We start from the raw sequence: 25,025 nt of genomic DNA, 5'->3' as shown, positions 1-25,025 counted from the left end.
AGCAACAATTCGTTCCTTTTCTGCATCAATTTATGGTGCCAATGTATTTATTTATGTAAAGGAAATTATAATAGGTTTTTGGGGTGGGTTGCACTGGCAAGATTTGATTATTGGGGGGGGTTGAAAAACTTCACACCGGAAAAATTTAACTTTTTATGACGGTTAGACAACCAACCACTTTAGAGCAGAGATCTTCAACAGGGGGTCCTCAGAGTTACTGCATGGGGGTCCATCAAATTATTGTTAATTTCTTTTTTACAAAAATTTAAATGTCTGAAAATGAATCCAACAAATTATTAGCAAATTTAAATCAACCTATTTGTGAAAAAGCCCCACTGATGATATGCTAACTGGCCTATAGGTAAGGTAGTCTCTAAGATAGCCATCCACAGATACAGGTAATCCTACAGATTCAGTGTGCCACATGTATGTTTAACATTTAAACATGATTTATAAAATCATGACAACTATTATTTTAATAGCTTAGTATTGTATGCACCAAAAAGGTATGTACAAAGGCTTCAGGCCGCCCTACACGTTATTGTAGGCCCGGTTTAATATGCAACTTTATTTTATACAAAATATGTAGTAAGGGGTCCTTGGCCTAAAACACGTTGAAAAACCCTGCTTTAGAGAGATTAAGGTTTCCTTAAGAGAGAACAAGTCGGTAGTCTTTGAGTGACCTGTTTGGAAAGGTTGTGAAATACTTACTGTGTGCTCCTTCACAGATACATTTGTGATCCCATCATCTTGCACCGAAACAAGTCAGTTTGCTCCCTCTAATATCACAACACCTCAAAGAATATTTAAAAAATCCCATGTTTCTTTCATTCATCCGACAAACTGGCTAGACAGTGAGGTAAACTGCTTTATTTCCATTTCACATTTCAGATCAATTTTAGACATTAACACTATATGTAAAATAATAGAAATACTCTGTGTGCTGCACTCATGTGGTTAGAATAAGTTCACTTTTAGTTCAATCACTTCGCATAGTGGTAATCTCAACCCAGATTATATTAAATACTTTAAATTAGAAAATCCTAATGATTAACACATTATGATAAACATTATACAATAAACTGGAAATGTAGATACAATGTTATTCTGTTATTGGGTTGTACAATATGACATACAGTTTTAGATTTAGGGAAGGTCCAGCCTTCAGGCAGACATAAAATCATTGCTATACATTAAGCTAACAGACTGAGAGGCACGGCCTCATCAAAGAAGATATATATAGATACATATCTTTCGTTCACATATTTGGTTCCTTGTTGGATACGTGGAGTCCTCTGGAATTGGCACTTTGAAACATTAAAGTTGTGTTAAGAATGCTATTGTGTGGCCGGGTTGGATCAGTAGGTAGAGCAGGTGCACATATATTTAGAGGTTTATGCCTCGATGCAGAGGTCCAGGGTTCGACTCCCACTTGTGATGATTTCCTGCATGTCTTCCCCCTCTCCCTCTCTCCCCTCTCTCACCTGTCCTGTCTATTAAAGGTGGAAAAGCCCAAAAAATATTAAAAAGAAAACAAAAAAGAATATAGGTTTTGGTAAATGAAAATACAGTTTAGGAAAAAAAAAATATTAAAAAGAAAACAAAAAAGAATATAGATAGTGGTAAATAAAAATACAGTTTAGGAAAAAAAAAATATTATATAGAAAACAAAAAAGAATATAAGTTTTGGTAAGTTAAAATACAGTTTAGAAAAAAAAAAAGCTGAACTGTACATTTTGTAGCTTCTTGGTTTGCCTATTCTGTCCTCCAGGGTGCTGTATTACTTTATACTTCCAGTGGCTCCACCATCACCTGCATCTATGTGTTTCCGAGCTCGTCCCGGACAAACTAAGTCATTAAACAGGTCTTGGGTCAGCACGGTCGGACAGGCGGCTCCAGCCTGTTGGACAAGGCTGTCAGCACCTGGTCAAACTTGGCATATCGCAGATCCTGGCTCTCCTCGGCTCCCCTGCTCCCCCACAGCAGCCTCATCTGGAAGTCGGTCAGGAAGAGCTCCAGGATCTCCGCCTGCTCCTGGAATCCTGCAACATCAACATCACCTTATTAGTGGATCAACGGCGGAGTTATATGCTCATAATAACCACAATTTTTTTTTTTCCCTTTCACCTCTATTTTTTAATATCTTTTTCTTCTTTAAATAATAAATTCAGAAAAAAACAACTGGGAAAAAGGCCTCTTACTCCTCTATAACTGGGCCAAACTTAGGTTAAGCACCTCAGTTAAATTATATAAACATATGCTTGAAGCTCTTAAGTTAAATAATGTAAACATTATATATAGCCTATGCTATGAGCACTTCAGCTAAATTCTGTACAGTACAGATATGCTTTAAGCAATTCAGTTAAATCATGTAAACATAACATATGTGTTTTAAGCACTTGCTTCTGAGGAAACTACAAAGGAAAGTACAAATTAAAACAGAAATCATATCACCCCCCTCTAGACTCGCCACTGTTCAGCAGCTGGATGAATAAACACTGGCTTATTCTCTAAGTTTATTAATGCCACAGACTCTTTCTGATACCACCACTGGAAGGCACAAAAGACAAAGTTTCAAATCCTACAGGTATCTGCAGACTTAAACTATTACTTTAATTTGGTAATTCATAAATAATGCAGGTATAATTTTCCTTTGACCAGTTCTGATCGACAGCACACCTCTCTCCACTCCCTTACCTTGCAGTTTGCTCTCAGCGTTGGAGCGGTAGATGCCCCCCAGCTGAGCGATGGTCCTCGCCGCCCCCAGGTGGAACATGACCACGTCCACCCCGACTTCCACCGTCTCCCACGGCTCTGTCCCCTCACCCACCGCTATGCTCTTCTCCAGCAGAGACAGGAGGGGTAGGACATGGGGGAAGGTGGTGCTGGACAGCGGACAGCTTTCTGGAGGACAGACACACAGTCAGAGTCAGTGTTTCACCTCTTTTGCTTGATTTTCATCTATATCCCTTTCCCAAAGGGAAAAGCTTATAACAGAAGAATTGCAAGGCCAAAATGCACGTATGAGGCTTCATTTGAAACCTAAATTCTTCTAGTTTCTGAAAATGTGCTTGATTTGCATGTGATTAAAACACAACATACACTACAGCAGTTCAAACATGGTTCAAAATAGTTATTTTGGACCCGTCTAAAAAAATAACTACAACATACTTTGTGCCACACTATGCAGAACACAACACACACCTTCCACACCTTGTCAACAAGACCTCTGTAAAGTTTTCAGAACTCTAGTCCTAACCTAATGGGAGCTAGGGAGTATTCAGTATTTGGTATTACAGGTGTCACTGGTGTGCCAAAACCTCTCCAAGTGACCAAATTTTGCTAAATGCTTAAACTCACTTCTGTGCTATTAGAAAAACATAATAAAGACTTCAAATGTCTTACAAACTTTTTTACATTCATTCAAACACTGTTGAACATATTTTTTTCTCATAAATCACATGTATGTGCCTGGTGGTTCTGGGAGGCGGGACTTAGCTCTGTTGCGCATTCATTTGGACTGGCTCCCATTGGATGTTCTTATTATGCTATATACCATTGGAAAGGGAATGTGTTTGGCTACAATTGCCATGATTGGGAAAGCCAATGACAGCTTTTTCTAAGATGGCTGCTCAGACCCTGATTACACGTACATGGTTATTTTTACAAACGGAGACATTTCCCTTCGTTTGTGCCCTTCGTTTACACGCAAACGGAGAATTCGCCTCTGAAACCGAGTCTTTCTAAAAACTCCGGCCAGAGTGGAGATTTTTGAAATCTTCGTTTGCACGTTTGCATGTCAACTGAGACAAACGGCGGTGTAGGCAGCCGAGAGAGAAAGAGGAAGTGATTGGTTGCTGTTGTTGCCATTTTCGGGATTCTGATTGGCTAACGTGGGCTTGAGCTTCTCGTTACACTGCCACCTACAGGTTTGGCGTGCTCTTGACTGCATTGACGGCATATATACACGGGTTTCTGAAAACTGACAGCTGTGCACAATGTTATTTTTGAAAATGGAGAGGTTGAAATGTCCGTTTATGAAAATAGCCGCCCACGTGTAAACGTAGCATCAGAGAGATGATGCAGCATATTGACGCTCCACAGTGAGAATGCTTGCTGGATAGTTTCATTGTGTAGGCAGCAACCCGAAGAAAACAAACATAACCGGGAAACTCTTGTTATCCTTTTGATCTGTGGACACTTACGGACTAGAGGAATATAAATAAGCTAGGAATGGACGGGGATTGAGCGTTCAGGACAGCCTACAGGTAGGGAAGCGTCATCATTTTGCATGAGCACTAAGATCATGAATAATGCGTTGGTGCTTATGATTTCAGTAAAATGAACTGAATGATAGAATTGCAGAGAATCTTACCAATCAAATGTACAGCATGTCCATATTGACAAAAGTTTTCAACTTTTGTGTTTAAATACTTATTATGTAACATGTCAGAACTCACGCACCACCGGTGACCCGGTGGATGTTAACAGGTTTAAAGGAAGATGTGTTTTACGAAAGGACCGTGCAGTGGAGGAACCCTACCTCTCCCGTCATTCAGGCTCTTCATGAACGGCCTCAGAGTTTTCTCGTAGAGAATAGCCCCCTCTGTGTGTCGCTGCCGTAACGCCGTCCAGGTCTGCTCCAAACGAGACACCTTAGAGAAAGTAAAACATCACCATTAAACCTGGCAGTAAGGGGTGAGGCCCCCCTGGTGCACCCAGAAGAACCAGGGATTTACACTCCAGTTGGTGTAGTTTCTAAACCAGCCCATTTTACACTTCTACTTGCGCTTGGACTGAGAGAACTGAGAGCTACCTTTGGAAGTCTCAAACATTATTTTAATTCTCAATTAAACACAATATCGAACCTCTACAGTGTTTTGGAGGGAAAAAATGTGTAATGGGATTCCACTGGATGTGATGTTTATCTCAAACGCTTACAAAATTAAATAAATAAACTTGTATTTTAATGAAAAAGTACAAGAAAGGTTTTTAGATTTTGTATTTGATTTATTTTCTTGTTTTTTTGTTAGGTCTTTATTCTGAGATGGAATGAACTAAAAGGGGTAATTTGACATGATGTTATACTGTATTTATATTATTTATCAGTACAGTCACAGGTGATGTAGTGATGTGATTCTGTAAAAGATAATCTCTTGAATACAAACTTAAAAAAGAAAAAAGAAAATGAATGACAAAAACGATTTAGGAGTTATTTTCTCTACTAAAAATAATGATAAGGCATTTATGATACCTTTTCTAACTTACCAGGTCATGTTAATTTTGACATAAAGAACACAGGAAGGATCTATAAATTCTTTCTTTAAATTAAAGTATTATCAAAGTACAGCCGTGCTAATTGTTTTTTTTATGGACAGTGGGTGAGGGGTTATACTGCAGGTTTTATTGCAGAGGATAACCTTAGCGACACATGATGTGTTAATCTTTCAACTTTAGCCTCTTTTATGTTCAGCAGGGACACCTGTTGCATATCGTCCCCCTCACTCTCCTCATAGTTCCTGTCCGTCTCCACTATTTCTATCAATAAAGGCAAAAATACCCCCAAAAATCTTCCAATCAATGTAACTCCAGTCCAAGTGACCCATGTGTACCTGCGGCAGCTCTAGAGCTCTCATGAAGGCAGCGAACCCGAACATGTTGCCCATGGTGCTCTTGAGCTCAGCTGCGATTTGGATGATTTTATGTAGTAGGCCGGCCCGCTCCTCAGTTGTCCCTGTGCAGCCCAACACATCCACAGCCAGCATGATCGCCATGGTTTGGAACCTGCAGGAGTTTAGCTCATATATCACAATCATATCTTCATATCTGCCCTATTTCACCAGCCATTAGAATGACAAAAAAATCATATTTTGCTTCAGGAGGAACATTTTCATTTCTCCCAAAAAAAGAAAACCAAACTGTTGGATGGATGAAAAATGGAGAGACAACATTGCTGTTCTTAGGACAAACTTCACACATTGTGTGACCTACTCATGGTTAAAATCTTAATGGTGGCACCAGAGGAGCCCTGTTGTAACCTAAATCTATCCTCTGTACAGTCTCAGTTTTACACTTTCATTCATTCTCATAATTTGATGCTGTACTTTGTCACATTTAGGGGAACCTGCTAACATTTAACATGTAACATTTAGCATGATAGCTTGTTAAATATTTTTCCATTCAGAGGAATGAGTACAAAGTGCATTTCCCAATCTAAACCCCCCTCAAATACATGAATACAAACAATAGATATCTAAATAGACTGTGCATGCTTAAATATATATAACAAATTAAATAGATTAAAGAAAAAAATGTTATCTTCTTAAGTGTTTTTGTGCTATAATTTTGGTAATAAAACGAACACAGGATTAATTTGCTATTACATTTGCTTATTCAAGCAAAAGACAACGTTTGTACGTATCCCATAAAAGGGGGCCAAGTTGTATGCAACTTTTTGCAAGACCCAATACCTGACTTTTTCTAATTTCAGAGTGGCCGTCATCTCTCTGACCCATTGTATGAATGAAAGGGTCTTTGTTGATTTCCAATTGAGAGAAGGCCAACAGAAATGCAACTGTGTTTTCCTGGGGATTTCTGTTGCCTGTGCTGACCGTTGCTTTTTACCGGTTTAAATGACGCCGCTGCCAGCAAATTCCAGCAGCTGCAGCTGGTTGACCTTAATTCCATCAATTAAATGTGGGGCTGCTCTCTAAGCCTCTTTCTGTACTTGTTGGTGACAATAGCCGATTTTTGCAGTTCCTAGAACATAAAATTCCTAGAACTCTTTTTTTCTTGTGTTCCGACTGGACCAATTTGGGGATTTCCTCTGGCCACAGTTCCTGTAACTCTTTCAGCTCCTACTTCAGGGCAGGGTCTTTTCGCTGTTCCCTTATCAGCATAGGGACCTAGGTCAACGAGGGTCGGGTTTCCGGTACAGACAGACCAACTCAGTCCTGCTCAGAAACCCCGCTGTAAGCTGGAGGTCTCTCAGACCGCTCTTGTAAATAACACTTTTATTTCGCCGTTGATGGTTCGTTTGTTAACATATCACAACACATGTCCAGCATAAGATTAACGGGAACCTGTGGTTAACTGTCTTTTCGGAGTTAAACTCCACAAGCGTGCCTACAACTGCATACAACTTGGCCCCCTTTTATGGGATACGTACAAACGTTGTCATTTGCTTGAATAAGCAAATGTAATAGCAAATTAATCCTGTGTTCGTTTCATTACCAAAATTATAGCACAAAAACACTTAAGAAGATGACAGTTTTTTCTTTAATCTATTTAATTTTTTATATATATTTAAGCACGCACAGTCTATTTAGATATCTATTGGCTTGACAACCTCGCTGTCCGGCCGTCTCACACACACACACACACACACACACACACACACACACACACACACACACACACACACACACACACACACACACGTCCACAACGCAGCCGGCAGAGGCGGGGGAGAGAGAGATACCCGTTTCTCTTCGGGAGACTTGTTTAAATTATGACAAATATTCTATATACATTAGATTTAGTATTTCGTTCATACTTTTTTGGTGTATTTGTTTTCTGATTTTAACGCTATAAAGACCGTTGCCGTGCTTGCATTACTCCCTTACCCCTCCTGCCAGTCCCTATGGCCACTTGGCCAGTGCGAATGCAAAAGGAAAAAAACGGTTTTGGGGGAGAGTAGTTAGTAGAACTGCTTAGAAGTGGACTTTTCCTATAACTACGTTCCTGTAACTACTTGGTTGGAAAGCGGCTAATAAAGAAACACCCTTCTGATTGAGTATTCTGATGGAGAACTACTGGTTGAACTAGGTTGTCTGGGTGAAGGTGCCCAGGATTTCTGAATTCTTTCTCACCTCTCCAGTAGGTCCAGTCTTAACTGTGTGCCATGTGGTAACGTAAGCAGCTCCATCCCAGAACTAACTCCCATCATCCTTTGCACCTCCGGGGTCACCTCCAGAATTCTGGCCACCTGTGAAACACAGACATAGTTTTATTGATCTACTCCTGACTGTGCATCTTTTTATGTGGGTGGGTAATTTAATGCACTTCATGTGTAGCCCTATATATGTGTGTGATGTGGTTTTCTTTAGTTAGTGGCGATTTTATGAGCAAGACACCTTGTCATGCGTGTAAAGAAAAACATAGTAAATTATTAATACAAATGTGCATTAAAACACAACATTGGCACATTATCATCTTATAGTTAGGCGAACAGTTCCCAATCTACACACCAGCAGATACTGAGCAACATAAGCATTAATTTAAAGTGATGTTCGTATCCACCTGATGAATGTCCAGTATTCACTCTCCTTTTAGCTTTGTTTTGGATTCTGCCAACTACTGAGGAAAATACACGTCTCTTCAGTTGCTTAAAGTTCCGCTTTCTTAGCTGGTTTCTAACTGTGTCTTTCTGCTGTTTGCTGCTGGGGGTAGATAGCATGGCATTGCCAGACTGATTCGCAGATGCGTATTACTCTGGAACCTCTCAGTTCATTTTTGATTTCCAAGAGCGTTTTCCAACGGTAAATACCTCTACACACAATTGAATAGACCTACAACCAATCAGAACAACAAAACAACGTGGCTCTGAGCGACACATGCAAGTTGAGGCATTGCATGGTATATATTTTGAAGCAGGAAACTAGGAGATTGGACTGGTTTACATGCTAGGGCACAGAACTTTTCCCCTGACGACAGCTGTTGCATCTGGAAATGATAAAAGTGGTGAGACGCAATCAAGGCAGTTATGTTGTAGGCCATGAAGTGAGGTTAAGAGACTAAAGTCTTCGATATAGTTGAGGAGAACTGCTGAGTTGGGTGATAAAACAACAAGAAAACCTTTTCACATTATAAATAGTAATTTTAGCGATTTCATTCTAAAAAATATTGATTACAGTAGGGCTGGGCGATATATCGATATAAAAAATATATCGATATATTTTTAATTGAGATATGGAATTAGACCATATTGCATATATCGATATAGTTCAAATTTGATCCTTGCTCCAAGCAAGCAAGCAAGCTGCTGATCCTTTTGGATTGGCCTCTTTTATTTTATAGGCTTTTTATTCAAGATATTTTTTTATTTAAATGTGCACCTTATAGAGCTTTGATTTCAATAAAGGTACTCGTGTTGTTATACAGTATTTATATGCTATACAGTTTACATTTTATTGTTATTTGAACAGCTGAGCATTTAATCATGAACCAGGTGAAGAAACCTGTTCATTATTTATTCATTAGTTTTTGTAACTGTTCACTGAAATAGCCGGTTGCTATGAAACTACATGTGACATGTCATATTTGGCTTTGACTTTGACTGAACATTTGCTCTCACTTTGCGGAAAAAATATCGGGATATATATCGTATATCGATATTCAGCCAAAATATATCGGGACATGACTTTTGGTCCATATCGCCCAGCCCTAGATTACAGCAGCTTTAAATAGTACCATGCAGTCAGCCTTGGTGATCTGTTTGGCCGCTGTCCTGGGGTCGACCTCTGCCAGAAGCTCCTTCACTCTCCGCAGGATGCCCACTTCCAAAGGCTTATTCTCCTTGGGCATCAGCGGCGACAGATACCTGCTCGGTTTGAAAGACGAGACCGCCTCCACCACTGGCGAGAAGTACACGTTCCCGTCCTCCAACCTCAGCTGATCGATGCCCACTGACCCTTCCTCCACCCGCAGCCTCTCCACGTAGCTGTGGGGGCCAGGGTACAGCTCTGTGTAGCAGCTGCCACCTGCATCAGAGGACGGGGAGTCCTGGTTCAGAAGAGGTTGGGGTCTGTTGTTACACTGTCTGCGGAGGGTGCTTTTGGGAGAGGGCAGGGGTCGGCCGGTATCAAAGCGCCTGGAGAGGGACGGGGATGGAGCCACGCTGGCTGCCCGGCTACTGTTAGGGCTTCTAGACTGTGGGGCTGGAGATGGAAGAAAAGAGTGAAAAAAAGAGAGATTTTATGAACTCCATAATGTGTTTCAGTTCCTTTTTACTCTGTCGGCCCATCAAATGATTAAGATTTTAGTGCAATTTGCAGACAATCAGAAAAACACAACGTACAGTATATCTCCAGCTTGATATACTCTATTTGAGGCTAAAGTGTATATGACATCTAGGGTCTAAGGTAAAGTTTACCTTAGCCTCTGTGTGAAGAATATTTGTTTTAGGTCATTTGTCTCACAAATGAACATTGACTGTATCAAAGGTACATGTAGTTCATGCATGAGCACAATGTCTGGTTACACGCAATGTTAACTTTCAAGGTTCAACACACTGACTTAACAACCATGACTAAGAATACTTTATCTACTGCATGTAGGTGCAATGTTAAGATTATTTAATTTAACTTATAACATAAGTTATAAGTTATAATAACTTCCTTCTGTTCACATTTTTTTTTGCTTTGTTTTATAGTTCTTTTGTTAGATTTTCTAATTTTCTATCTTTTTAATTTGATTTAGTTTTTTGTTTCTTTTTTCTTAACACCTTCAATGTCTTATGTAAGCCGTACAATGCAATATTAGTTTTTATAATTATTTTGAATACCTAAAGATCAACAAAATAACGGCTCGTTGAAAAAATCCAAACTGTTTACAGAAAAGACAAAGCGTAAAAAAACAAAATAAATCTCTTGAGTCTTCAAATCAGGATAGTTTGCCTTTGTTCCATTTAACCAATGCAACAATATCACTCTTATCTCTGTACTACATCTTAGGGTCAATGTGCGAGTCACGCCCTCCCCTGCCTCGTTTCAGCTCTCTTGTATAACCAACCTGCAGCTGCTGCATGCCACACACACACTCCGAACTTTATTCCTGTTCAGAGTCTACACCCTCCTAACTGCTTAACCGTCAGAGCTGGACGACAGTAAGTCAGTGATCCATCTGCTGTGAGAGTGGCTGGACACACAAATAACAAGCTCACGTTGACACGTGAAATCTGTTGACTAGGACGCTCGTGGTAAGTGTTGAGATCAAAGAATCAAGGCCAGTGAAAGAGTTGTACAAGCTGACATAGGCTGGTAGTATGTTGATATAAAGCTAAAAAAAAACATTTTACAGATTTTTCAGTGCAGTCGTTTTTGTTTTCATGTTGGATGACGCGATTATTCTACGTGTTAAGTTACTGTGATGTATATGTGCATGCATCAAGTGTGAAGCAAAAGTACTTGCAAATGTTTGCTACGGTCTCAAAGATTAGCGAGTTCCAGATGTTTCCTATTGACAAGTTCAACAATAGTACTCCACTTTATGAATGCTTCGAGCAACCTGGTTTCAGACTAAGCCTAAGACTTCACAACTATGGTATTCCTAAAGTGCATCTTATAGACTGTAAGCAAATGAGCAGACTCATGGCTGCAGGAAAACTCAGACTCAAAAAACAAAATGTTCCACTGAATGTAACTACAGCAAGAACATTGAGGAATTATTTGGGAAACAGAAGCGTATCAGCTTACAAAATGGCCTCAGGTTTCCTGCAGAAATGTCACCGTCAGACTTTTTCTTTCCTTATTCAGAGAACATGCACTTGTACAGTATTTATTACTGGTAGTCTTTTGTTATTTAATGCATTGCTCTCAACTAACCAAAAAGATCTTTACACATAAAAAGTTATAAATAGTAAACTGTTTTAATTATAGCTAAGAAAAGAGCCCATATCATTAAGCCCCTGCACTGGTCTCAAGGTACTGTAGTTTTATTAACCTTTACCCAGGTGTATAAATTATTATTTATATAGTTATGTATTTTATTTTGAATTCACATGAGCCATAAATGTATATTATTATTATTATTATTATTATTATTATTATTATTATTATTATTATTATTAGTAGTAGTAGTAGTAGTAGAAGTAGTAGTAGTATTAGTAGCACGTAACTTTTTACTTTAGTGAACCTGAGACAAAATTATATTTGCACACAAAAAATGATATAATAACATGTTTGAAACTAAAGTTGAACATGTGTTGTTCTTATTCTTGTTAGCACCATATGTGAAAGCTTGTTTGACCTTGTGAATACAAAAGGCAGGCATTAAATCCCCTTCATAGTTCAACACCTATTATTATAAGCAACACAAGTACATGAACACAAAGCTGTGAAACCTGAGAGAGGAACCCCCTACCAAATCCAAGCTGCTTTTGTAAATCTCTTGGGAATTAGGGGCAGGATTTCCACACTGTATGGTTGCGTAATCGGGGAATTGAGAATTCTTGAGAAGTCTTGGAGCAATGAACGTATGTTTGCTGACAATCATTTGTGGAAAGACTTGTAAGGATGTGTACTATATTTGGGCTGCACTATTGAAACTTTGCTCTCAGCTGTGAGTAGGTGATAGTTGTTCATGACAGAGCCAGCAAATGTTGTAGTAAACATGACAATGTCAATATCCAACCATATGCGCTGGTTCTATATTGCCTTGTCTAACACACTATAGTCTTAGTCCCAGAGCCAATTGGCAAGACTCAGAGGACATTTGGCTTGTATCTTAATGAATTCAACTAAGAAATTATTATTGAAAAGTAATTTAACCCTTGTGTTGTCTTCACATCGACCATGCAACTTTTTGTTTTTCGGGGTCAAAATAATTTTTTTGAAGCTTTTCCCACCATCTTTGTCACTTTTTTCAACGTTATTTATCAATTTTTTCTTAAAATGCTATAAAATTGAAAAGCACAAAAAAGAACATTGTATGGAATCATCCACGTTATATCTGTCTACAATTTGGTTTAAAGAAACCCAAATTTCTGATAAACTTTTTGAAAATGGGTCAAATTCGACCCGAGGACAACAGGAGGGTTAAAGTAAACATGTGATTGACAGTTATCTTCTTTGATAAGCATGAACCCCTTCTTAAGTTCAAGTTACACTTTCGTATTCCCAAGGCCTCAAGAGTCCTTGTGACGTAAATTTCATAATTTGTGGACCTCTGTGTGGACGTCTAAATGCAGCCCATAAGTTTAGGGCATGCATGCAATCTATGCATGTGATAAACAGAACTGCATGCATGTTCACCATATCCATTTTAAAAAGGACGTTTACACTTGACGTTTACACTTTTTACGTTCAACATCTCCTAAACTGTCCACCAAAATTAGTTGGAATTTGATCTCAGTTTCAGCTGAGTGATGCTGAACCTTAACCACAACCAGACCTGTAGATAACAGTACATCAGAGTATCTTTACAAGCATCAGAAATTTTACGAGCAGTCACATCTTTGTCTAAACCACCAACCAAAATGTGCGAATGAGTCTAGCTTCCAGTGGCCCGATTCAATCATTGCTGAGTAGTTGTTTTCCAGACTAAAACCTTTGTCTCTCAGTATAATATCATATATAATATAAGGTTGGGTTACTTTATTGGTACCCGTAGGTAAACTACTTTTACAGTCTAAGAAGCCGGACATCCTTAAAACTTTGTAGACCACAACATAACATACAACACACAAAACATTACAACATATAAAAACAGGTAGTAAAACATAGAAAAAAGAGGAATAGAAAATAGAATAGAAATAGAAATATATCATATACTAATCTGAGAGGACTGAAAATAATCGGCAGAAACATTTCTAAAACTATAAAGAAGCTGAAATTAGATAACAATTCTATATTTTAAAGTTATTTATGTAAGTTATTTGTTAAGTTGATGCATGCGCTGTGACCTCAAGAAATGTAAAGCCTTGTGGAGAGAGACAGATCTAACATCCTCACATCTCTTGTCAGAATTTCTTTCAGAGATGTACCAACCGATCTTGGTGGCACTTGCAGTGCTGCTCTGCTCTTCACCCTTGGTAAATGGAGGGAAAGTCTTGGTCTTCCCAGTGGATGGAAGCCACTGGGTCAACATGAAAGTCCTCATTGAGGAGCTTCACTCCAGAGGCCATCAAATCACAGTGATGCGGCCATCAGACAGCTGGTACATCAAGCCAGAGTCCCCTCACTACAAGTCCATCACTATAAATTCCTCTGCTGGTTTTAATGAAGAACTCTTTGGGTCATTTGTAATCACAATGATTAACATGCGGCGGGAAGGTGCTTCACTTATGGCCCGTATATCTATGGAATATGGACTGTTGCAGCAGTTCTATCAGATGAATAAACAGGTGATTCAGATGATGCGGGAGATGTTTGAGAATAAAAAACTGATGCAGAGCCTGCATGATGCCAAATATGATTTGGTTCTGACGGACCCGGCGATTGGTGGTGGAGTGCTTTTGGCTCACCGTTTGGGTCTTCCAATTGTCTTAAATGTGAGGTGGACTATTCAGGGTGAGGCGCATCATGCAATTGCTCCTTCCCCACTCTCCTATATCCCGATACCAATGTCAGAGCTGACTGACAAGATGACGTTTCCCCAGCGGGTCAAAAACTTATTTTACTTTGCCTTCACATGTTTTCAAACTTGGTATGTCACAGAATCAAACTACAAACCATTTGTACATCATTACTTTGGAAATGATGTACATTACATGGAGCTGTTTCAGGCAGCAGACATCTGGCTAATGAGGAATGATTTTACCTTTGAATTTCCACGACCCACAATGCCAAACATCATCTACATGTCAGGATTTCAGTGCAAACCCTCCAAGCCACTGTCTAAAGAACTAGAGGACTTCGTCCAGAGCTCTGGTGAACATGGGGTCATCATTATGACATTGGGAACCCTGGTAGCAAAACTTCCGGAGGACATCACTGAGGACATCGCAGCTGCTTTCGCCCAACTTCCTCAAAAGGTGATCTGGAGGCACAAAGGCAAAAGACCATCCACCCTCGGCAACAACACCTTACTCTTGGACTGGCTGCCTCAAAATGACCTCCTGGGCCACCCCAAGACCAGAGTGTTTGTGGCCCACGGAGGCACTAATGGAATACAGGAGGCCATCTACCACGGGGTCCCCCTGGTCGGCCTTCCCCTCATGTTCGACCAGCATGACAACTTCTTCAGGATGAAAGCAAGAGGTGTGGCCAAAAACCTGGACATTGCAACTGTGAACAAAGATAACTTCCTGGAGGCACTGAAGGAGGTACTCTATGACCCAAGCTACAGAGAGAAGATGAAGGCGCTGTCCAACCTGCAGAGAGACCAGCCCATGAAACCACTGGAGCGGGCCATGTTCTGGATTGAGTTTGTCATGAGGCACAAAGGAGCGGCACATCTAAGGACGGAGTCTTACAAGATGTCAATGATCCAGTACCACTCAATTGACGTGGTGGTGTTTCTGCTGGCAGTTATTTTGCTAGTATTTACTGTTTTTGTTTCTGCAGTAAAGTTTTTTTTGCGAAAAGTGTTTTCTAGAAGCAAAGTCAAAAAGGAATGAGGAATGTGCCACAGGATAATTGTTTAACATTTTCTGGATCCTGATTTATTTTAAAGAAAACTTCAACATACATAAATTGAGCCGGATACAAACACTCTTACATCTGTATCCTAACATGCCTGAGTGTGTGTAGCTGAATGCCCTCACAAATCTAATATTGTCTAATGACTTCCGCCAAAGACGTCATGTTTTTGTTTTGTTTGTTTGGGTTTTTAACTTAGCAGAATATCTGAAAAATCTGTAAATATTTTACAATACAATTTGGTGATAAATTAGACCTGGAGTCAAGCGATGAGTTTTTAGTCCAAATCCAGCAATGTTTAAGGATTTCCTTCAGGTTTTATGAAGAAAAAAAGTATTCTCATAAACTATTGCACTTACTTAAGTAAAACGCAATAGGCTTCATTTTTATAAAAACTGGCACATTTATCTTGTGATAGTTCATCACTAGGGCTGGGGGATGATTCAATATTGTATATGATTTTTGGTGATGATATGATGTCATGTTTTCTTTTCATTAATTTCTGTTGTCCACATAATGATTTTGAGCAAGCTGTAAGTGAAAACTAACAATATGTGTAAAGGGAAAACTACAATAAACCATTTTAAGAGTTTGGTCATGTGTACTGTGTAACAATGGAACACAGTTTATTGCTTCACAAAAAATGTGATTAACTTTTATGTACTTTTGTATATCATTACCATACACCACAAGTCTGCAAATATGTAATGGAAAAACTTGCATCCTGGACCATACATATACACCAGTGGCGATTTCTTTAAGACTGCAAGGGAAGCTCAGCTTCCCCTAAAATGTCTAAAATTTAAATGGTCAAATATGTACTATTGTGTTAACATTTTATTGACTAAAATGCGTTAGAATACGGTCATCTCGAAGACGAGCTGGTTCAGAATTGGCTGACTCGATTTCCTTCTCATACATTCCCGTAGCATCTCAGTGCATTTCCCCGTTGAAGACTAGCGTCCATTGACTTCAATGGGGCTGCTTTGAGCATTTTTTTTCAGTGCTTCGAAACTAGACGGTCATTGGATAAATGCTGCGATTATGTCCCGCCCACGGACACTCAGCGTCTCTGGGGGTCAATGGAGCAGTGGGCTGGCCTGGACGCTGGGCTTCTGCCTGATGATTGGAGGGTCTGTCGAAGGACTGTATCTCCTTTTGATTGACAGCGATTTTATACTATAAAAAGTCGCCGAAGCTGTTCAACTTCCAGCAGAGCTCAGCGCAGTCCCATCGCGGATTTTACAAGTCTAGTTGAAAGACGAACTGCTGCAACCTGTTTCTTGGTATTTGCTTGGCGAAATTGCTAGCCAATTTTCATCATACATTTCATACAATTATACACCACATTCCTTGTTTCAGTTTAACCTAATTCCCACATTTCCTCCTTCAAGTTTAATATCATTTTGTTAGATCGTTTGTTCATTCATTCATTCATACAGTAGGCTAGGCTAATGTTGTAGGGGTGAACTAGCCAGCTAGCAAACTGCACATGACGGCAGACAATGCTAATATTGTCGACCTGATTTTGGCGAAGCCATTTGAAAGTCTGCCTTATGAGGAGAAACTTAGAATTTAACAGCAGGGTTAGATCAACACTTAAGATTGATTTAGTGCAAAAGACAGGGCAAAGTAACAGGTATGTTCAGCTCTCCTGGTATGACAAAGTTAGCTGGCTGTGCTGTGACAAAGAAAATGTACTACTGGCCATTCCTCTTGATGAAACCTTCCCATGGATATTATAAATTATTAAATTAATTATATTATTATTTATTATTATTATATAATTAAATTATTGTATTACTATTATATATATATTATAATATTAACATAAATAAATGGACAATTTGTATAATGTAGGCCAAAAATGACTCACTGTGTTACTATACACAAATATGGTGTACAATAAATAAAAATGTTGAAACAATCCTTAATAATACAATAATGATTACAACTTTATCGGCTAACCGTTTGTATCATGCTTGCTTTTGCAGAAGTGAATATAGATGCAGGTTAAAAGAAATACAGAACCTGTAGTTTTCCACAATTAAATATTTAACTAGGTAATTGTAACAAATAATTAATTAGTTTACCCAATCAGCAGTTAATGCTGTCATCTTTGTGAAGTTATGTATTAAACATGTTTGTTAGAATTTTCACTATTAAAGATGTATTTTCTGATTTAAAAAAATAAAATAATGTTCCATACAACTGTGTGTAATATAGAGATTAGGCATGGGCCGGTTACTGATTTCAAGGTATTCCGCAGTTTGAAAAAGTCATGTTTCAAAACCACTAACATTTTCTGTCATACCGTTCCTAATAATAATAATAATAATAATAATAATAATAACTTCATGTGATATAGCACCTTTTACAGACAAAGTCACAAAGTTCTTCACATGATAAGCATTTGTAAAAATGCAGTAGGTGTGTTTAAAAATAAAATATATTGTGTTCAATGGGAAAAAAGTTGTGAAAAATGTTCAAAGTAGTTTTTTACCCAGACATTTAAAAAATAATAAATTTTAAAGCTGTAAATGCGATACCGCAATACCGTGAAACTGTGATAATTTTGCTGAAGGTTATCATACCGTCAGAATCGTATACCAGCCCATGCCTAAAAGAGATGTTCGTAGGCACAAACATTTCTAAAACTATGAGGTAGCTGAAATTAGACACCTCAGTTCTTTATGTTCAGTTGTTTGTTAGATTGACGCATGCTCTTGAACTCAAGAACTGTAAAGCCTTGTTTAAAGAGATATATCTAACATTGATGCATCTCTTGTCAGAATCTCTTTCAGAAATGTACCGACTGATCTTGGTGGGACTTGCAGTGCTACTCTGTTCTTCACCCTTGACAAATGGTGGGAAAGTCTTGCTGTTTCCCTTTGATGGAAGCCACTGGCTTAACATGAAAGTCCTCATTGAGGAGCTTCACTCCAGAGGCCATCAAATCACAGTGATGCGGCCATCAGACAGCTGGTACATCAAGCCAGAGTCCCCTCACTACAAGTCCATCACTATAAATTCCTCTGCTGGTTTTGCTGAAGAACGCTTTGGGTCATTTGCAATCACATTGATGAACATGCAGCGGGAAGGTGCTTCACTTTGGACTCGTTTATCGCTAGAGTTTGAAGTATTGACACAGTTCTACCGGTTGCATGAGCAGGTGATTAAGATGATGCAAGAGATATTTGAGAATAAAAAACTGATGCAGAGCCTGCATGATGCCAAATATGACTTGGTTCTGACAGACCCCGTGATTGGTGCAGGGGTCCTTCTGGGTCACCGTTTGGGTCTTCCACTTGTGTTAAATGTGAGGTGGACTGTTCATGGTGAGGGACATCATACAATTGCTCCTTCTCCACTGGCATATGTCCCAATTGCCATGTCTCAGCTGACTGACAAGATGACGTTTCTCGAGCGGGTCAAAAACATACTTTGCTATGTCTTCACACTATTTCAAATTTGGTATGTCACAGACCCGAATTACAAACCGTTTGTACATCATTACTTTGGAAACAATGTACATTACATAGAGCTGTTTCAGGCGGCAGACATCTGGCTAATGAGGAATGATTTTACCTTTGAATTTCCACGACCCACAATGCCAAACATCATCTACATGTCAGGATTTCAGTGCAAACCCTCCAAGCCACTGTCTAAAGAACTAGAGGACTTTGTCCAGAGCTCTGGTGAACATGGGGTCATCATTATGACATTGGGAACCCTGGTAGCAAAACTTCCGGAGGACATCACTGAGGACATTGCAGCTGCTTTCGCCCAACTTCCTCAAAAGGTGATCTGGAGGCACAAAGGCAAAAGACCATCCACCCTCGGCAACAACACCTTACTCTTGGACTGGCTGCCTCAAAATGACCTCCTGGGCCACCCCAAGACCAGAGTGTTTGTGGCCCACGGAGGCACTAATGGAATACAGGAGGCCATCTACCACAGTGTCCCCCTGGTCGGCCTTCCCCTCATGTTCGACCAGCATGACAACTTCTTCAGGATGAAAGCAAGAGGTGTGGCCAAAAACCTGGACATTGCAACTTTAAACAAAGATAACTTCCTGGAGGCACTGAAGGAGGTACTCTATGACCCAAGCTACAGAGAGAAGATGAAGGCGCTGTCCAACCTGCAGAGAGACCAGCCCATGAAACCACTGGAGCGGGCCATGTTCTGGATTGAGTTTGTCATGAGGCACAAAGGAGCGGCACATCTAAGGACGGAGTCTTACAAGATGTCAACGATCCAGTTCTACTCAATTGATGTGGTGGTGTTTCTCCTCGCAGTTATTTTGCTAGTATTTACTGTTTTTGTTTCTGCAGTAAAGTTTTATTTGGGAAAAGTGTTTTCTAAAAACAAAGTCAAAAAAGAATGATCAATGCGCAGCGGGATACTGGTGTCACATTCTCTGGATCCTGATTTATTGTAAAATAATAACAACAAAAGAATAACACTAAAATTAAACAGTAAACTGTTCTGTTAGTATACTGAGCAGGTTACAAGATTCCTACACTGGTAAATTGTAAAGAGGTCATGTTTCTGTTCTGTTCGTGGCGGTATTTATTTATTCTCAAACTACTGCACTTATTTGAATTACACCCTGGTTACGTGACACACGAGAGTAAAACAGTCTGCAGAGGAAATTTCTGCAAACCGTCACGTATTGTGCAAAACGTGCCTTGCTAATGTTGCTACCTCACGGGGTAACGCCACTAACCTGTATCACCACTTAAAAAACACACCACAAAGCCATGTACGATAGTTGCATGGCTAAAAAGCCTAACACCAGTGTCAACTGTCAAGTAAGCAAAATACCACCTGACAGGGATCACTGACCGCATAACTCCATATGAACATACTTCAGTAACGGAACGTGGAAATTACTCCAGCAGTAAACTGCTCCTCAGTACTGTGACCAACCCCGGGCTAACGGCTTTGATAAATACACTGGATAAGGGGTACAACATGCCCTCTGCACATATTTTAGCCAGGTCGCCATACTGAAGCTAACGTTACACAAAAAACTTGCAACCTTACTGATTTCTTTTAGATTGCTACTGAATAACTCGTTTTTCTAAACCTGCTTTGTAGTAATAACTTCTTTTTTGTATATTTGATGTGTTATGGGAGAGGTACATTATTTTGTATTTGTATACATTTGTATTTGTATGTATTTGTGAAGCACTTTGTAACCCTGTTAGCACATCATTGTTATGAACATTTTGTTATTATATTATTATATATTTTGACATTTCTGTACTGCTGTATCTTGTTAATTATCACGCAACAAATATGTACACCGGAACAACTGTGATTATTGATTAACTAAAATCATCAGACATTGAGTCAGTCAAGCTCTGTTTGACAAAGGTAGAATCAAAACATCCAAAACATTTGGTTATAATCCAACCGCCTGTTCAGCAACCGTGATTTGTGTGTTTGTGAGTAAGAAAGATATCTAAAAAATCTTTAGATAATTGACAATAGAGTTTTATGAAAAGTTACACCTTGAGTCAAGTTATTAGTTTTAGTCCATATCCAGGAATGTTTTGAAGTATTCCTTTTTTTTTCTTGAAATAAAATCGAAGAAATTTAATTAAAAAAAACTGAAACATGAATCTTGTGATTGTCTATAGGGCTGGGTGAAGATTCAATATTACTAATGTATTTTAGTGATGTGTTGTTGTCATGTTATATATATATACATATATATATATATATATATATATATATATATATATATATATATATATATATATATATATATATATATATATATATATATATATATATATATATATATACACACATACATACATATATATATATATATGTATATATATACTAGAGATGGTCCGATACCATTTTTTGCTTCCCGATACCGATTCCGATACCTGAAATTGCGTATCAGCCGATACCGAGTACCGATCCGATACCAGTGTGTCATATATTTTATTATGTTTTAACAGCTGTATACTACTATCTCTGTATGGATGTGATATTATTTCTATCTTTGTTGTCGGTCTGGCTCAGGTTAAACTCTTTGTGAAACATGAACAAACACAATCAATGAATGCCACAGAACTTTCTTTTACTATCCAGTTTGACAGTCAGTTATAACGGAAAAAGAACATAAATAAACTACTTTAACGTAGATTTTCTTTAGGGCTTTATTACGTGGTATCGGATCGGTGCATAAACTCCAGTACTTCCCGATACCGATACCAGCGTTTTAGGCAGTATCGGAGCCGATACCGATACCAGTATTGGTATCGGAACATCTCTAATATATACACATACATATATATATATATATATATATATATATATATATATATATATATATATACACATATATATATATATATATATATATATATACATACATATATATATATATATATATATATACATATATATATATATATATATATATATATATATATATACACATACATATATATATATATACACATACATATATATATACACATACATATATACATATATATATATGTGAGAGCCGTGTTGAGAAACAGAGAGGTGCAACAAAGGTCCCCAGCCAAAATCGAACCGTGGATATTGCTGTTATGGCATTTGCGGCACATAAGTAAACGTAATAAAACTCTCAAATCAACTGACTTGGGAAAAATGGCACATTTCGAATTTGACTCCTGTATCCTGTTAGTTCTGGGGAATTATTTTACAGTGATATTGGTCATTAATGCTCCTGTTATGGTGCAGGTCAAATTGACCCTGTTTAAAGTTTTTTATTTAAAGTTTTAAGATTCGGTTGGTGCGATCCAATCACAAGATGGTCTCTGATGATTTTTGTTCAATTCTGAACATAAATAAAGTTTCAATACAAATCCTTATTATTAATTTGACTTGATTTTAAGTAAAAGGGGAAATTTGACCCCAAACCGAAGGTGTGTAAGCATTAGTATTGGTGTTAGTCATGAAGTACAAACAATGTTTGTTAGAATTTTTTGGTTTCTGACAACTTGTGGATGACTACAGTAAACATGCACTGGGTCACATTGACCAAGGAACATTTCTGGTGTTACTGGCAAATAAACATAACAGGAGGGTTAATGATTTAACTGTTTAAATGGTTCATGTAGGACAGAGCATCAACACAAAGAGGTGAAAGAGTTTAGTATTAAACTTACTGTTGTACAGAGAAGAGAGAGAGGATTCTCCAGCAGTCATCAGAGGCCGCTCATCCTGCTCCCTGTGTACATCTGCCTCCCTGTGGTGCAGAAATGAAGGACTGCATGGAGACACAGAGAGAGTGAGACAGATGACCATACAGGAAACAGTATCTTATTTTGAATTTGTTTACTTTCTCAGACTAATAAAATTATATAAAAAGGGAGATATGTCTGTGTTTCATGTTGCTGCTAAATAAAGTTCTGTCACAGAAGAGTTGCGCTTGGAATGAATACAAGTTATCAGCCTTTAACCCCAAAAAAAGCTAAGACACATACATTATGTATTTGCCCAAACTAAATTCAGTTAGGGAGTACAGTCACACAAAGGAAATTAATTCTTTATACTTAATTCCTGCTTTACTTTTAGTGTAAGTGTAAGTTTAAGTGTGTTTTTTTAAGCCTTTTTTTACATGCAGGCTTGAAGAAAGAGACAGTCATCAGTCAGACAGTCCATAAAAAAAGCCTTCTATCATAGTTTTTTTTTTTTTTTACAGTGGATTGCATGATGGTTGATTATATTAGGCATGTTTCCAGCCATCTGTTTCAGCGCTTATCTACAATTTGTGCATAGAAATACCTGAGTTAAAATGCTAGGAGAAAAAAAACTGGAATGTTGCAAGTTTCTACTTGACCATGGTGAAAAAAACAGCATATTGAATAGGAGAAGATGCAATAAAAGCTGTCTATTTTAGACCTTCACTCCACCAGCCATAAAAATATGAAAACAGCGTGTTGGGGGTGTTTGTAACCTTGATGCCCTCAGTTTGATTCCAGGCGGTGCTCTAGTGCTGGATTAATTACAGTATTTAATCTTGTTATATTCTCTTAAATATATCCGCATTAGGGTAATTGACCTAAACATGCACTAATTAAAGACTTGTGCAACAAATGGAACAATGCAACTATGGAATCAAGACTGTTGTTTCTAAGATTTGAACTCTGTTCTAGAGGGGGGCCAGTCCCTTTCTTAATATTAAGCCTGGACCCCCCTCTGGCCTAGCCTGGTCCTACCAGACTCTCGTACATTTCATTTGTACAGAGTCTGTCCACTCTCCATTGACAAGTGTTAACTTCCTTGAAGGTGGGATCTGCCCAGAGCCACTCTGGATCCTCCATAACCAATCGCTAATGTTTGGCTGTGATGTCGGCTTAGCCAACTCCTTCACCACTAACGGAGCGAGCTGGAAAATCAAACTTTTCCCGAACCCTGTGGGGAGCAGTATGGAGTTATGCATGCTCAGATTTTTTTGTGTCATTGTAACATAAAAAAATCTGAGCGTGCATGAGAAATCCGTGAGTAGAAGATTTGCAAGCGTACAGACTCAACCGGACTGTGAGGAGAAGGGCCAGAGCTGAGAGCAGGAAATCTGTCCAAACAACAACATATCTGAGTCCAAGCTAAAAGTTTGAGCACAAGCAGAGCAAATCCAAGCACGAGCAGTGACTAGTTGAGTGTGAGAGCAAGGTTTTGAGGGAAATTATTACAAAATCTGAACGTAGTATCAGTGACAAATGCTCTCAAATTGAAAGAATGTGCACTTGAATAAAGATAGGAATATAACTCCATAGAGGAGGGCTACAACATCATAGCCACCAATAAAACTCAGCAAAGACTGTTCTTGCTCGGGCTTTAACTTCTGGATATTCGGCAGCGTTGCCACAACGGACGAGAAAACCCAAGAATATACCGCAAACCCAGACGGTGTACTGAAGGAAAATGAAAATTGAGCGGAAGCACGTAGAAGGGCGGAGCCAGGCTACCTCTGGCCCCCCTAACTGTGACAAATATTTTCAATCTCGGCCAACATTACTGTCTTTAAGAGGCGGTAGCGGGCTTTGTTTTAAACCTGAAAGTATTAGTCTTATATGACTAGAAGACCTAAGGAATCTGTGCATACCAACCATAACACTGGCTTGTCAGGCTAAATAACACTCCAAAGTTAGGAGGATTTGTTGTTTTTCTCTGTTTTATACAATTAGAAACTGTATATTTTGGGGGGGTTGGACTGTTAAGCATTTTCATTTCTTGTCCAGGGACAGGCCAGCTCAGCGGCGTCTTTCTCCCGTCGCGGGCCGCTGTCTCTTCTACTTACACCGGCCCCACACCCTGTCCCTTCTCCTCTTTCTACCTGCCTGCTCAGTGCTGCTGCACATGAGGAGAGAGCACAGAGGGGAGGGGCTGCTCCTTAGTCACAGAACAGAAGAGAGAGGTGACTGTTTTGGCGGCCATAGGAGAGAAATACCTTGCGTGCTCGCTGGACAATACTGGCAGAGATACTACAGAAAGTCGCCAGTCGCTTTTGTGAAAAAAAGACGCTAAGGGGGTTTGAAAAGTCGCTGGCAACAATGCACACACACACACACACACACACACACACACACACACACACACACACACTCAACGCACACACGTGTAAATATCAGACCACTTACGTAGGCT

The 25,025-nt window shown here is 39.0% G+C and overlaps 1 protein-coding gene and 2 pseudogenes across 2 annotated transcripts in view; 2 read left to right on the top strand and 1 right to left on the bottom strand.

Moving 5' to 3' along the window:
- Positions 1 to 1,694: 1,694 nt before the first annotated feature.
- The window catches only part of LOC114555163 (SH2 domain-containing protein 3C), a 42,723-nt gene continuing 19,392 nt past the window's right edge, over positions 1,695 to 25,025 (bottom strand). For both annotated transcript variants that reach the window (XM_028577356.1, XM_028577357.1), the window contains 7 exons: positions 22,544 to 22,644; positions 9,472 to 9,938; positions 7,872 to 7,987; positions 5,613 to 5,784; positions 4,544 to 4,655; positions 2,698 to 2,904; positions 1,695 to 2,042 (listed from right to left, as the gene is read on the bottom strand). In XM_028577356.1, the coding sequence (XP_028433157.1) occupies positions 1,873 to 2,042; positions 2,698 to 2,904; positions 4,544 to 4,655; positions 5,613 to 5,784; positions 7,872 to 7,987; positions 9,472 to 9,938; positions 22,544 to 22,644 (1,345 nt within the window). In that variant the 3' untranslated portion in view covers positions 1,695 to 1,872. The remainder of the gene's footprint in view (positions 2,043 to 2,697; positions 2,905 to 4,543; positions 4,656 to 5,612; positions 5,785 to 7,871; positions 7,988 to 9,471; positions 9,939 to 22,543; positions 22,645 to 25,025) is intronic.
- Positions 10,851 to 15,337, top strand: LOC114555164 (UDP-glucuronosyltransferase 2A2 pseudogene; annotated as a pseudogene).
- LOC114555165 (UDP-glucuronosyltransferase 2B31 pseudogene) lies at positions 10,907 to 19,746 on the top strand (annotated as a pseudogene).

Source organism: Perca flavescens, chromosome 5 (genome assembly GCF_004354835.1).
Source record: "Perca flavescens isolate YP-PL-M2 chromosome 5, PFLA_1.0, whole genome shotgun sequence".
In the NCBI taxonomy this organism is placed as follows: domain Eukaryota; kingdom Metazoa; phylum Chordata; class Actinopteri; order Perciformes; family Percidae; genus Perca; species Perca flavescens.
This window is presented reverse-complemented; position numbering and strand designations above follow the sequence as displayed.